At 55.0% G+C, this 12,078-nt stretch overlaps 1 protein-coding gene across 1 annotated transcript in view; it reads right to left on the minus strand.

The window, feature by feature from the left end:
- The window catches only part of ANTXR1 (ANTXR cell adhesion molecule 1), a 103,879-nt gene that overhangs the window by 2,152 nt on the left and 89,649 nt on the right, over positions 1 to 12,078 (minus strand). The window contains exons 14-15 of the mRNA XM_054396594.1: positions 9,590 to 9,631; positions 7 to 67 (exon numbers count right to left, since the gene is read on the minus strand). Of these exons, the coding sequence (XP_054252569.1) occupies positions 7 to 67; positions 9,590 to 9,631 (103 nt within the window). The remainder of the gene's footprint in view (positions 1 to 6; positions 68 to 9,589; positions 9,632 to 12,078) is intronic.

Genomic DNA, 12,078 nt, shown 5'->3' on the forward strand with positions numbered 1-12,078 from the left:
TCCCACCATAATAAGAGGCATCTACTGTTGGCCACTTCTTCTTTGGAAGGCCATCATCATCTTCCTCCTAGGGAACAGAAGGAAGAGGTTGCACTGTTAGAAAGCATGACCATGTATAATATCTGAGGGGTGGAGGAGGCCAAGATCTTTTTGGTGCTGCACAGTGATAAGCCAAGGAGCAATGGAGACAAACTGGAACAGAGAAGGTTTCAGCTCAATATGAGGAGAAACTTCTTTGGTGTGAGGGTGCTGGAGGCCTGGAGCAGGCTGCCCAGAGAGGTAGTGGAGTCTCCTTCTCTGGAGCCTTTCCAAACCCACCTGGATGCATTCCTGTGCAGACTGCCCTGGGTGCCCTGCTCTAGCAGGGGGGTTGGACTAGATGATCTCTGGAGGTCCCTTCCAACCTCTGATGTTCTGTGATACTGTGACTGAGGTGGACAGAAGCAAAGAGCCACAGGCTGTGGTGGTCCTTTGAGACTGCTAGAGCCACTGCAGTCAAGGTTCTGCTCCCCCACTGGGTTTGTTCCATGAAGGTGGAAATGTCTCATGCCACAAACACCACCCCCACTTGAAAGGTCTCATCCAGCTCCAGCAAGAATCAGATTTTGGCCTTTTTTTTTTTTTCCCCAGGACAGTCAGTCTTTCATCATCTTTAAATTCAAGGAAATAAATTGTTTCCAAGTTGCAAAACCACTGAATTAGCCACCAAATAGCACAGGAGTTGGGGTCTTTGGCTGCAGGACTGGCTGAGTGCTGGGAGCAGGGACCTCCCTCTTAGCCATCCCTTCACCTGTGCCTGTAGTTAGGGGGAGAACTGCTCTGAGAAGGGTTCCCAGACTCCCTTGTGCTGGAGGAACCCTCCAGGGCCCAGCTAAATCCTCATCAGAGAGGATCTGATCAATGGTTACAAATATCTGAAGGGTGGGGGGCAAGACGAAGAGCCCAGGCTCTTTTCAAAGGTGTCCTGTGATAGAAAAAGAGGCAATGGATACAGACTAGAACCCAGGAGATTCCACCTCAACATGAGAAGAAGCTTCTTCTTGTGAGGTTGTCAGCCCTGGAGCAGGCTGCCCAGGAGAGGTTGTGAAGTCTCCTTCTCTGGTGACTCTCAAGACCCATCTGGATGTGTTCACCTGCTCTGGGTGACCCTGCTCTGGCAGGGGGTTGGACTGGATGCTCTCTGGAGGTCCCTCCCAACCCCTTCATCCTAAGATTCTGTGATATTGTAGTTCAGATCTGACAGCACAGGGTGGAAAGCAGAAAGCAGGGGAGTCAAATTTCCTCGTGAGTGAAGGCAAATTTGGAGCACATCTGGGAACCACCCCCAGTGTGGATGCCCATGGTGGAGGTGAGGTTTGTTTGAGTCGAGCTGGCCAAGTGGAATAGGATGGAAAAGTCCCATGGAAAATTTACCAGACTGGAATTAGCTTTTCTAATGACCTCCTGCCTCGGCTAGGGAGGCTGCCCAGGGAAGTCCAGGTGGCCTTAGTGATTCTCATGGCCTTGTGCCAGCAGAAAGCCAGCCCCTGGGTGAAAAACCTGACTGCAAACTCTCTACAGGGCTGTGTGTGTTCCACCCCTGCACACTGCAGGCAGGAACCTAAGGCACATTCCATGCACAGCTGAATGTGTTCAGCAGCCTGGGCCTGGTGCTGATGGTCAGAGACAGCCAAATGGACAAAATCTCCTTAAATGTATTTAAAATGATCCCAGCTAAAGCTCCTGTGAGGGCATTCCAGAGATTCTCTTTCTTGCACTGTATCACAACTCCACATCAGCTCTGACCCCCATGGCAGGGCTCAGGCTGGAAGGGACCTCAGAGTTCATCTCCTCCAATCTTCCCCCCATGCCCAGGGACACCTCTCAGCCAGACTCAGCTGCTCAGGGCCTCATCCAGCCTGGCCTTGAACACCCCCAGGCAGGAGGCAGCCACAGCCTCCCTGGGCAGCCTGTGCCAGACTCTCACCACCCTCACACTCAACAACTTCTTCCTCAGCTCCACTCTAACCCTGCTCTGCCTCAGCTTCAAACCATTCCCCCTTGGCCTGGCTCTGGGCACCCTCAGCAAAAGTCTCTCTGCAGCCTTCCTGCAGGATCCCTTCAGGTCCTGGCAGGCAGCTCTGAGGTGCCCCTGGAGCCTTCTCCTCTCCAGGCTGCACACCCCCAGCTCCCTCATCCTGTGCTCACAGCAGAGCTGCTCCAGCCCTGGGATCATCTTTGTGGCCTCCTCTGGCCTCACTCCACAGCTCTGTGTCCTCCTCCTGCTGGGGACACCAGAGCTGGATGCAGTTTCTGTGGTGCCTTTCCCTTTAATTCCTGCAGGCTTTGAGCTGGCCAAGCAGAAAAGCAAAGTTCATCAAAAACGTGAAGCATTTCTTGGGAAAAATATGAGGAGAGAAATGAAAAATTCTCTCTCTCTCCCCTCTCTCTCTGTTTTTTATTTTTCTTTCCTTTTTCCCCCTTTCTTTAATTTTTCACAGGGATTTGGCAGTATGCCAAAAACTTTTGCAGCTTTCCAAAACTGGAAAAACCAAAAATACTTTGAAACTGAACTCTCCTCTAGGAAAACTGAAAAAGTGGGGGGGAAGGAGAGGAAAAAAAAAAAAATCCAAGCCATGCTCTGCTTTTCACATAAAAGCATTTCTGGGTTTTTTTCTTTCTTTCTCTTTTCTTTTCCTTTTTTTTTTTTTTCTTTTTAACTACAGTTAATTTCAGATGCAAAATTGCTCCTGAAGGAAGAGTCACAAATAAAAGCTTCCTCTCCTTCCTAGCTGACCTCTTTCTCTAGCTCTGGGTAAGAGCTGCTGAAGCTCTTTGCTGCAACCCAAGAACTTAATATCTCTGCATGAATTTTTCCATGAGGACTTCTAAAAAGAAAAAGAAAGAGAAAAAGAAAGAAAGAGAGAAAGAAAGAAAGAGAGAAAGAAAGAGAAAGAAAGAAAAAGAAAGAAATAAAGAAAGAGAGAAAGAAAGAAAGAAAGAGAGAGAGAAAGAAAAAGAAAGAAAGAAAGAAAGAAAGAAAGAAAGAAAGAAAGAAAGAAAGAAAGAAAGAAAGAAAGAAAGAAAGAAAGAGAAAGAAAGAAAGAAAGAAAAGAAAGAGGAAGGAAGGAAGGAAGGAAGGAAGGAAAGGAAGGAAGGAAGGAAAGGAAGGAAGGAAGGAAGGAAGGAAGGAAGGAAGGAAAGGAAGGAAGGAAGGGAAGGAAGGAAGGAAGGAAGGAAGAAATAAAAAGGAAGGAAGGAAGAGAAAGGAAGAAATAAAAAGGAAGGAAGGAAAAGAAAGGAAGAAAGAAAAAGAAAGGAAGAAAGGAAGAAAGAAAGGAAAAGAATGAAAGAAAGGGAAAGAAAGAAAGAAAGAAAGAAAGAAAGAAAGAAAGAAAGAAAGAAGAAAGAAAGAAAGAAAGAAAGAAAGAAAGAAAGAAAGAAAGAAAAGAGAAAGGACAGGAAGGAAGGAGAAAGAAAGGAATGAAGGGAAGGAAGGAAGAGAAAGGAAGGAAATGAGGAAGGAAGGAAGGCCGCGCCTTCTCCGTGAGGCCGGACCCCTGCCGGCCGCCCTGCCCCTTCCTACAGCCTGCCCCTTCCTGCCTCCTCCCCTTCCTGCCGTCCCTCCCTTCCCCCGTTCCTTCCTTGCCTGTCCTTCCTTCCTCCCACCCCTTCCTCCTGCCCCCCCCGGCCTCCCTCCCCCTTTCTTCCTCCCTTCCGTCCCTCCCTTCCCCTCCCTCCCCCTCCTCCGCCCTCCTCCCTCCTGCCCCTCCCTCCTCCCTCCCGCCCTCCCTCCCTCCCTGCCCTCCCTCCCTCCCTCCCTCCCCTCCCTCCCTCCCTCCCTCCCTCCCTCCCGCCCTCCCTCCCTCCCTCCCTCCCCTCCCTCCCCCCCTCCTCCCCCCCCCCCTCCCCTCCCTCCCCTCCCCCCTCCCCCCCCTCCCTCCCCTCCTCCCCCCCCTCCCCCCCTCCCCCCCCTCCCCTCCCCCCCCCTCCTCCCCCCCCCCTCCCCCCCCCTCCCTCCCTCCCCCCCCTCCCCCCCTCCCCTCCCCCCCCCCCTCCCTCCCCCCTCCCCCTCCCCTCCCCCCCCCCCTCCCCCTCCCCCCCCCCCCTCCCCCTCCCCCCCCCCTCCCTCCCCCCCCCTCCTCCCCCCCCCTCCCCCCTCCCCCCTCCCCTCCCCTCCCCCTCCCCCCCTCCCCTCCCCCCCCTCCCCCCTCCCCCTCCCCCCCCTCCCCCCTCCCCCCTCCCTCCCCCCCCTCCCCCTCCCCCCCCCCCTCCCCCCCCCCCTCCCCTCCCCCCTCCCCCCTCCCCCCCCCCCTCCCCCCCTCCCTCCCCTCCCCCTCCCCTCCCTCCCCCCTCCCTCCCTCCCTCCCTCCCTCCCCTCCCCTCCCTCCCTCCCCTCCCTCCCCCCTCCCTCCCTCCTCTCCTTCCTCCCTCCCCTCGCCCTTCCTTCCTTCCTTCCTCCTCTCCTTCCTTCCTTCCTTCCTTCCTTCCTTCCCTCCCCCTCCCCTTCCTTCCCCCTCCCTTCCTCCCACCCCCTCCTTCCTCCCCTCCCCCTCCCCCTCCCCCTCCCTTCCTCCCTCCCCTCCCTCCCCCCCCTCCCTCCCGACCCCTTCCCTCCCTCCCTCCCTCCCTCCCTCCCTCCCTCCCTCCCTCCCTCCCTCCCCTCCCTCCCTCCCTCCCTCCCTCCCTCCCTCCCTCCCTCCCCTCCCTCCCTCCCTCCCTCCCTCCCCCCCTCCCTCCCTCCCTCCCCTCCCTCCCTCCCCCTCCCTCCCTCCCTCCCCCTCCCTCCCTCCCAATTCCCCCCCCCCTACACCCACAAAACCAACCTCCCAACACAAACACACACCCAACCTCAACCACCTCCATGTCCACCACCCCCCAGACACACCCCGGCATACGGCAAATCTTCCCCACAAGCTCTTTAAAGTCCTGCAAGTCACTGCAGCCTCTGACAGGAGCCCCTTGCTGCCAGCACAACAGAAACAGCAGAGCGCAGCAAGGCAACGGCAGACACTTGAAAAACAAAGGAGTCACAAGCTCGCTGGGGATGAGGCTGTTTACATCCTTGGAAGGGCAAGGGAGGTTTTGCAACCCGAGCAAAAATAACAACAACAACCCAGCAGTGATGTCCTGCACGCCTGGCAAGGGCTCCCAACACACGTGAGGGGCTGAAGGGAAGCAACTGGGGACTTGGGGTCAGGGTAGGGAGACAGCAGGGAGAGGAGAAGGAAGAGGAGCACCATCACAGATCACACATCAGAGGATGCTAGGGGTTGGAAGGGACCTCTAGAGCTTGTCCAGTTCAACCACTGGGCCAGAGCAGGACCATAGAATCCAGCACAGGTCACCCAGGAACACATCCAGAGGGGGCTGGAAAGGCTCCAGAGAAGGAGACTCCACAACCCTTCTGGGCAGCCTGCAGCAGGGCTCCAGCACCCTCACACCAAAGAAGTTTCTCCTCATGCTGAGGTGGAAACTCCTGTGCTGTGGTTTATATCCATACAACCATGCCCATGGCCAGCAGCACAGAATGTTGAAGGATTCTTCACCCTTTTCATTTCTGTTTTATGCTCCTGTGTCAGCAGCACAATTCGATGCTTGCTTGTGCAACAGGTAAGGAAGAAGTTCTGTCCCCCAAGACATGACACACACAGGACAGCAAAGGGAATCACAGGGGTTGGAAGGGACCTCCACAGAGGTCCAACTCCCCTGTCAAAGCAGGGTCACCCAGGGCAGGACACACAGGAACACAGCCAGATGGGGCTTGAAAGTCTCTCCAGAGAAGGATACTCCACAACCACTCTGGGCAGCCTGCTCCAGGCCTCCAGCACCCTCACACCAAAGAAGTTTGTCCTCATGTTGAGGTGGAACCCCCTGGGTTCCAGTTGGTACCCATTGCTCCTTGTTCTATCACAGGACACCACAGAACAGAGCCTGGCTCCCTTTTCTTGACCCCCCCACCTCTCAGATACTGACAGACATTGATCAGATCCCCTCTCAGCCTTCTCTTCTCCACACTAAACAGCCCCAGGGCTCTCAGCCTTTCCTCCTAGGAGAGATGTTCCAGTTCCTTCATCCTCCTCATAGCCTCCACTAGGCATTCTCTAGTCTATCCATCTCGCTCTTGAACTGGGGAACCCCAAACTGGACACAGTACTGCAGCTGTGGTCTCACCAGGGCAGAGCAGAGGGGCAGGAGAACCTCCCCAGACCTGCTGGCTGCACTTTTTTGATGCACCAAAGGATGCTGTTGGCCCTCTTGGCCCCAAGGACACTTTGCTGTCCCATGCAGAACTTGCTGCCCACCAGCACTCCAAGGTCTTTCTCCATGGAGCTGCTTTCCAGCAGGACAACCTCAGATGTGGTCTCACACCTCCTTGCTCACTGCCCCAGTCAGAAGACCTGAGCCAACAAACCAGGGTGGGATTCTCACATCCTGGCTGCTTTGCCCATAATTTTCTGCATTTATCTCCACTGAGGTTTGTGCCTGAGGAAGAGCTTCAGGAGGACCTTCAGCTCTGACCCAGCAGCAGCACGAGAAACAGCCCTGGGAAAGCCAAGTGCATGGAAACTGAACTGCACAGCACTTGGCATCTTCCCAGCCCCCAAATCTGCTTTAGATGGAGCTAGAGCTTCTTTTAAAGAGTAAGAGGGAGCAGGGCAGAGCTGCATCTGACAGTCACAGACCCAGATTCGTAAGTGCTGCCTTTCAGCACCGTGTTTATCTCTGAGTCCATGCCAGGCTCTGTGTTCTCTGACCCTGACCTGAGGGAACCTCGTCTGTGGGTAACATGAGGATAACTCAGGCTCCACCAGGGACTTCTGAATGAACTAGGGTAAGAATTCCAGTTCAGTTTGGCCTGACATTAAGGGAGGTTGGACAACTTACCCCTCTCCCTGCCCTTATAATTGTTTTCACAGTTGGCTCTGCAATGGATGAATCTTGTTGGAGGTCAGTGGGATGAGGTTTAACAGAGCCAAGTGCTGGTCCTGCACTTGAGTCACAACAACACTGTGAAGGCTCCAGGCTGGGGGCAGGTTGGAGAAGAGAAGGCTTCAGAGAGACCTTAATGCAGCCTCTCAGTACTTAAAAAGGATCTATAAGCAAGATAGGCACAATCTCAGCAGTGTCTGTTGGGACAGGATGGTTGGAACTCAGAGAGGGAGATTCAGAGTGGAGAGAAGGAGAAATGTTTGACACTGAGGGAGGGGAGAGCCTGGCCCAGGCTGCCCACAGTGGTGAGAGCTGCCCCATCCCTGGCACCATCCCAGGTCAGGTTGTTTGGGGCTCTGAGCAACCTGCTCTGGCTGGGGATGTCCCTGCTGGCTGCAGGGGGTGGACTGGATGACCTTGCAAGATTCCTTCCAACCCAAATCATTCTGTGATTGCAAGTTCTATCCCACAAGGAGGTCTCCTTCTCTGAGGAGATTCCAAACCCAGCTGGATGTGCTCCTGTGAGACATGCCCTGGGTGATCCTGCTCTGGCAGGGGGGTTGGACTGGATGAGCTCCAAAGGTCCCTTCCAACCCCTAATGTGCTGTGGTTCTGTGAGGTGCAAAGCTCTGCATCTGCACAGCTGAGAGAGAGCTTCCATCTGGTGAGGGTGGGGAAGGAAGGTTGCTGAGTTATTCCCACTCCACAGCTCAGACACTGAGCTGCAATGAGATGGAATAAGGTCTTGCAAGGCCTCATTGCAACTGGGATGTGACTTTAAGCCAATTTTCACAGCCTCTACACTACCTCAGGTTGCTGTGCTGGGCCTGCTTGGGTATTCCCCAGGAAATGTGGCTCCAGAAGTCCAACACCTTCGTGGTACCATCCCAAACCTTTTTAACTGCCTGTATCTTGAAAGGTTCCTCTTCTCCTCCTCCCCTCTTTCCACAATCCACTGCAGCAGGGGGGTGGAGGGGAAGGAGAAGAGCAGGCACACCACAGCGAGCTGGCTTAACTTCAGGAATAACAGAACACATTTCCTGCCTTGGTGTCTACAAAAAATTCCTATCAGATCCTTTCCCTGGAGCTTGTTTTGCCTTGTCCTCAGCAAGGCTTTTCAGGAAGACAGAGGAAAAGAATTTGGAAAAGATTAATAATGACCAGCAAGTGAGGGGGCAAGCAGCTCCCCAAGCAGCTGAGTCTCTTGTAGCCATTATCTGGCCTGGGAATGTTCAGTTGTGGAAGACAGAGATCAGTTCACAGGGGCTGCAGGAGAGCTGGGGAGGGACCTTTGACAAGGGTTTGTAGTGATAGGATGAGGGGCAAGGGATTGAAGATTGAGGAGGGCAGATTGAGAGTGGAGATGAGGAAGACATTATTGAGAGTGAGGTTGGGAGAGACTGGCACAGGTTGCCCAGGGAGGCTGTGGCTGCCTCCTGCCTGGAGGTGTTCAAGGCCAGGTTGGATGAGGCCCTGAGCAAGATGGGCTGATGGAAGGTGTCCCTGCCCATGGCAGAGGTTGGAACTGGATGAGCTTTGAGGTCCCTCCCAGCTTAAACAGTTCTGTGAGTCTGATCAAAGTGGCTCAAGCTGGAGAGGTGGTTTCAGCCAGTGGCTTAACAACAGCTGCCCTGTGCTGAGTTAAATTCCTCCTTTTCAGGACAGAGAGAATTACCTTCAGCATCTCCTGACTGTGCTGCTGAAGGCTCCTTCGTCCCCAGGACTCACTTCTGAGCCTTTGCTTTGGTGTGTGTGGGTGGAATGACAACAGACATCAGAAAGATCCAACTACAGGCTGGATGGTGGCTTGGCTCTGCTGCCAGGCTAGGGGTGAGCAGAGCATGGGACCAAGGCTGAGTGATAAGGGAAGAGCACCCTCTGGGCATCTGGTGACCTCCCGCCAGCTTTTCCTAGACTTTAGGGAACTTCATCAATCATAGAACCACTGCACTGTCAGGGTTGGAAGGGACCTCAAGGATCATCCAGTTCCAAGCCCCTGCCATGGGCAGGGACACCTCCCTCCAGCCCAGGTTGCTCAAGGCCTCATCTAGCCTGGCCCTGAACACCTCCAGGGATGAGGATGATCTTGAAGATCCCTTCCAACCTTTTCAGCACCTGCTCTGCTTTTGCAGCACACAGATACTTGAGCAGAGGCTCCCTGCACGTGAAGCCTTCTCTCAGCCCTGCAGTCCTTGGCCACTGAGCCAGCATTCCAGGATGATGTATTTTAATTAATGTCAGCAATTGAGTGCCTTGGCTTGGAGCCATGTGTGATGTAGAACTGAGCAGATGCTCTTTGTCTCTTTGTTCAGGGGACAGAAGCTGGCAGAGCTCCTGGGATTGCACAGAGCCCCAGCAGAAGGATCTCCTCAGGGGCACAGGCCAGGTGCCCACATGGAGAGCCATGGGGAGCACTGGATCCAGATGGAAATCTGCTTTGGGTCCAGGAATGTTCAGATTTGGAGTTTTGCTTCAGGCCTGTTTGTTCTGAAGGGGTTGAATGCCACCAAGATGGAGGTACCATGAGCTGAACCATGACTGGCTTCAAGGCTCCAGAGCTGAGCACAAAGGTTTCAGGGATCTGCACTCCCCTGTGCAGCAGAACACAACCTCTGGTGAGAAGATAGCAAAGCCTTGTCCTGCACATGGAGGCCATCAGGCTGTCAGTGCTACTCACCTCACTGTCTTCTGCAGGAGGTGGGGGAGGCTCTTTGATGATCTAGAGGGACCAGAGAGAAAGAGAACAGGAAATTAATGCTTTGTTCTTTAGCACAATTCAAATGACTCTTTAACAGGCTCAGGATGTTAGGGGTTGGAAGGGACCCCTGGAGATCTTGGATCCAACTCCCTGCCAGAGCAGGAGCAGAGAATCCAGCACAGGGCACACAGGAACACATCCAGACAGGGCTGCAAAGGCTCCAGGCAAGAGACCACACCCCACCTCTCTGGGCAGCCTGCTCCAGGCCTCTGGGAGCCTCCCAGTGCAGAAGTTCCTCCTCCTGCTGAGCTGCAACCTCCTGTGCTGCAGTTTCCATCCAGTGCCCCTTGGCTAGCCCGGGTGCAAGTGAGCAGAGCCTGGCCCCTGCCTCCTGCCCCCCAGCCCTCAGCTCTTGAGAGACATTGAGCAGATCCCTCTCAGCCTTCTCCTCTCCACACTCACCACCCCAGGGCTCTCAGCCTCTCCTCCCCAGGCACTGCTCCAGGCCCTTCAGCATCCTTGGAGCCCTCCCTTGGACTCTCTCCAGCAGATCCCTGTCCCTCCTGACCTGGGGAGCCCAGAGCTGGATGCAATATTCCAGGTGAGGTCTCAGCAGGGCAGATCCAGGGAGAACCTCCCTGGCTCTGCTGGCCACACTCTGAATGCCCCCCAGGACCCCCTTGGCCTTCTTGGCCCCCAGGGCACATTGCTGTGCCATGCAGAACTTGCTGCCCACCAGCACTCCCAGCTCCTTCTCCTTGGGGCTGCTCTCCAGGTCAGGAAGCAGAAGGCCGTGCTGCTTCCAGGCTATGCTGTGGTTACAGGGTGCCTGTGGGGGCTACAGGTGTCACAGCCCCCCAGGGAGCAGGAGGTGTCCCAGAGCCCTGCCATGTTTGAATTGCAGCTCCAGGCTGTCTTGCTCAGGAGGTGACCCCTACCCTGTGTGAGGGAACAGCAAATTCCAAGTGCTGTATCCTTGATTCTGCAGCCCCCCAGGCCCAGCAGGAGGCACAGCAAAGGAGAGCAACCACTGCTTCACCTGAACACCCATGCTGAAACCAGCATCCCCTGCCCACTGCCCATGTGGACACATCCTGCCTCCAGTCACTTCCAGCCTGAGCAAAGCTGCAGTAAAGTGCCCTGGGGACACTGCAAAGCAGCACCAACCCCCCAGGCTCTGCCTGCCAGCCCTGTCCTTCACTCCAGAAGGCTCTGCCCCCTCACCCTCCTGTGACAAAATGCTTTTCCCATTGCCAGGCTAGCAGAGTTCAGCCCCACAAGCTTTGCAAGTCTGTATCAAAAGCCTCATACCTCTGGGGCTCTCGCAGGGTGAGGCTGTAGATGGCTCCAGGATATTCTCCATAGAAACAACTTCAGTTTATGTGGGTGTGAAGCTATTATTTCATGCAAAAGGTTTGCATCTAGGGCTCTGCAGGCACTTGGCTATGAGCACAGCCCTCCCCTCCAAGAGGAACAGAGAGCCTTCCAAAGGCAGAGCAGTGGCCTGCAGGCACGTCAAGGATCTCTCCCTTACAGTGCAGAGCCACTGCAGCACCACTGAATCCACAGCCACTCGTGGCAGTGCAGCTGCCCCAGGGATGGATTTGCTCCAGGGGTTTAAAGGCCACCTGGATGGGGCAGCCCTTGCTTGCCACACCAGGCCACGGGGCAGATGCTGCCAGGGTGCTGAGTGCCTGTGGAGGTAGCACTGAGTGCCCTCAGCTCCTCTCAGGCCTGGGTGTGAGGTGCAGAGGCTGCCCAGGCATGGGGCACGGATGTGAAAATGACCCTGGGGGACACAGCTGCCAGTGCCCAGCCTGGCTGCTTCCATGCAGAAAGGGAAAATGCCACAGACATGAAAGGCCCTGAAGAGGTAAATATTTACAGCAAGCCCTCTCACTCGTGCTTCTCCTCCTCTGATGAGCTCACTGTTTTTATTTTCCTCTGCAAAGCTCCAGTCATGCAATGTGGCCACTAATGAAGAGCATGTGGCTCTGGCTGGGGAGGAGATGGGGCTGGACCAGTCCCTTCTCAGCCCAGAGCTTGAGGAGCTCTGCCATTGCCTACTCATCTTTGCCTCCTCCCTTTTGAACTCTTATAGCTACAGTTGTGTGTGGGATTCACAGACTGCAGCAGGTTGGAAGGGACCCTCCAAGAGCATCTTGTCCAACCCCCTGCACTTAGCAGGGACATCTCCAGCTGGATCAGGCTGCCCAGGGACACAGCCAGGCTGACCTTGAATGCCTTCAGGGATGGAGCCTCAACCCCAGCCCTGGGCAGCCTGTCCCAGTGTCTCCCCACCCTCACTGTGCACAACTCCCTCCTGATGTCCAACCTAACTCTGCCCTGCTCCAGTTTCAAACCAATTTCCCTTGGCCTATCCCCACAGCCCCTCCTGAGCAGTCCCTCCCCAGCCTGCCTCTAGGTCACTTCAGATATTCTCTGGGATACTGAGACTCAGAGAACTC

The sequence above is a fragment of the Indicator indicator genome, chromosome 38 (assembly GCF_027791375.1).
Source record: "Indicator indicator isolate 239-I01 chromosome 38, UM_Iind_1.1, whole genome shotgun sequence".
Lineage (NCBI taxonomy): Eukaryota > Metazoa > Chordata > Aves > Piciformes > Indicatoridae > Indicator > Indicator indicator.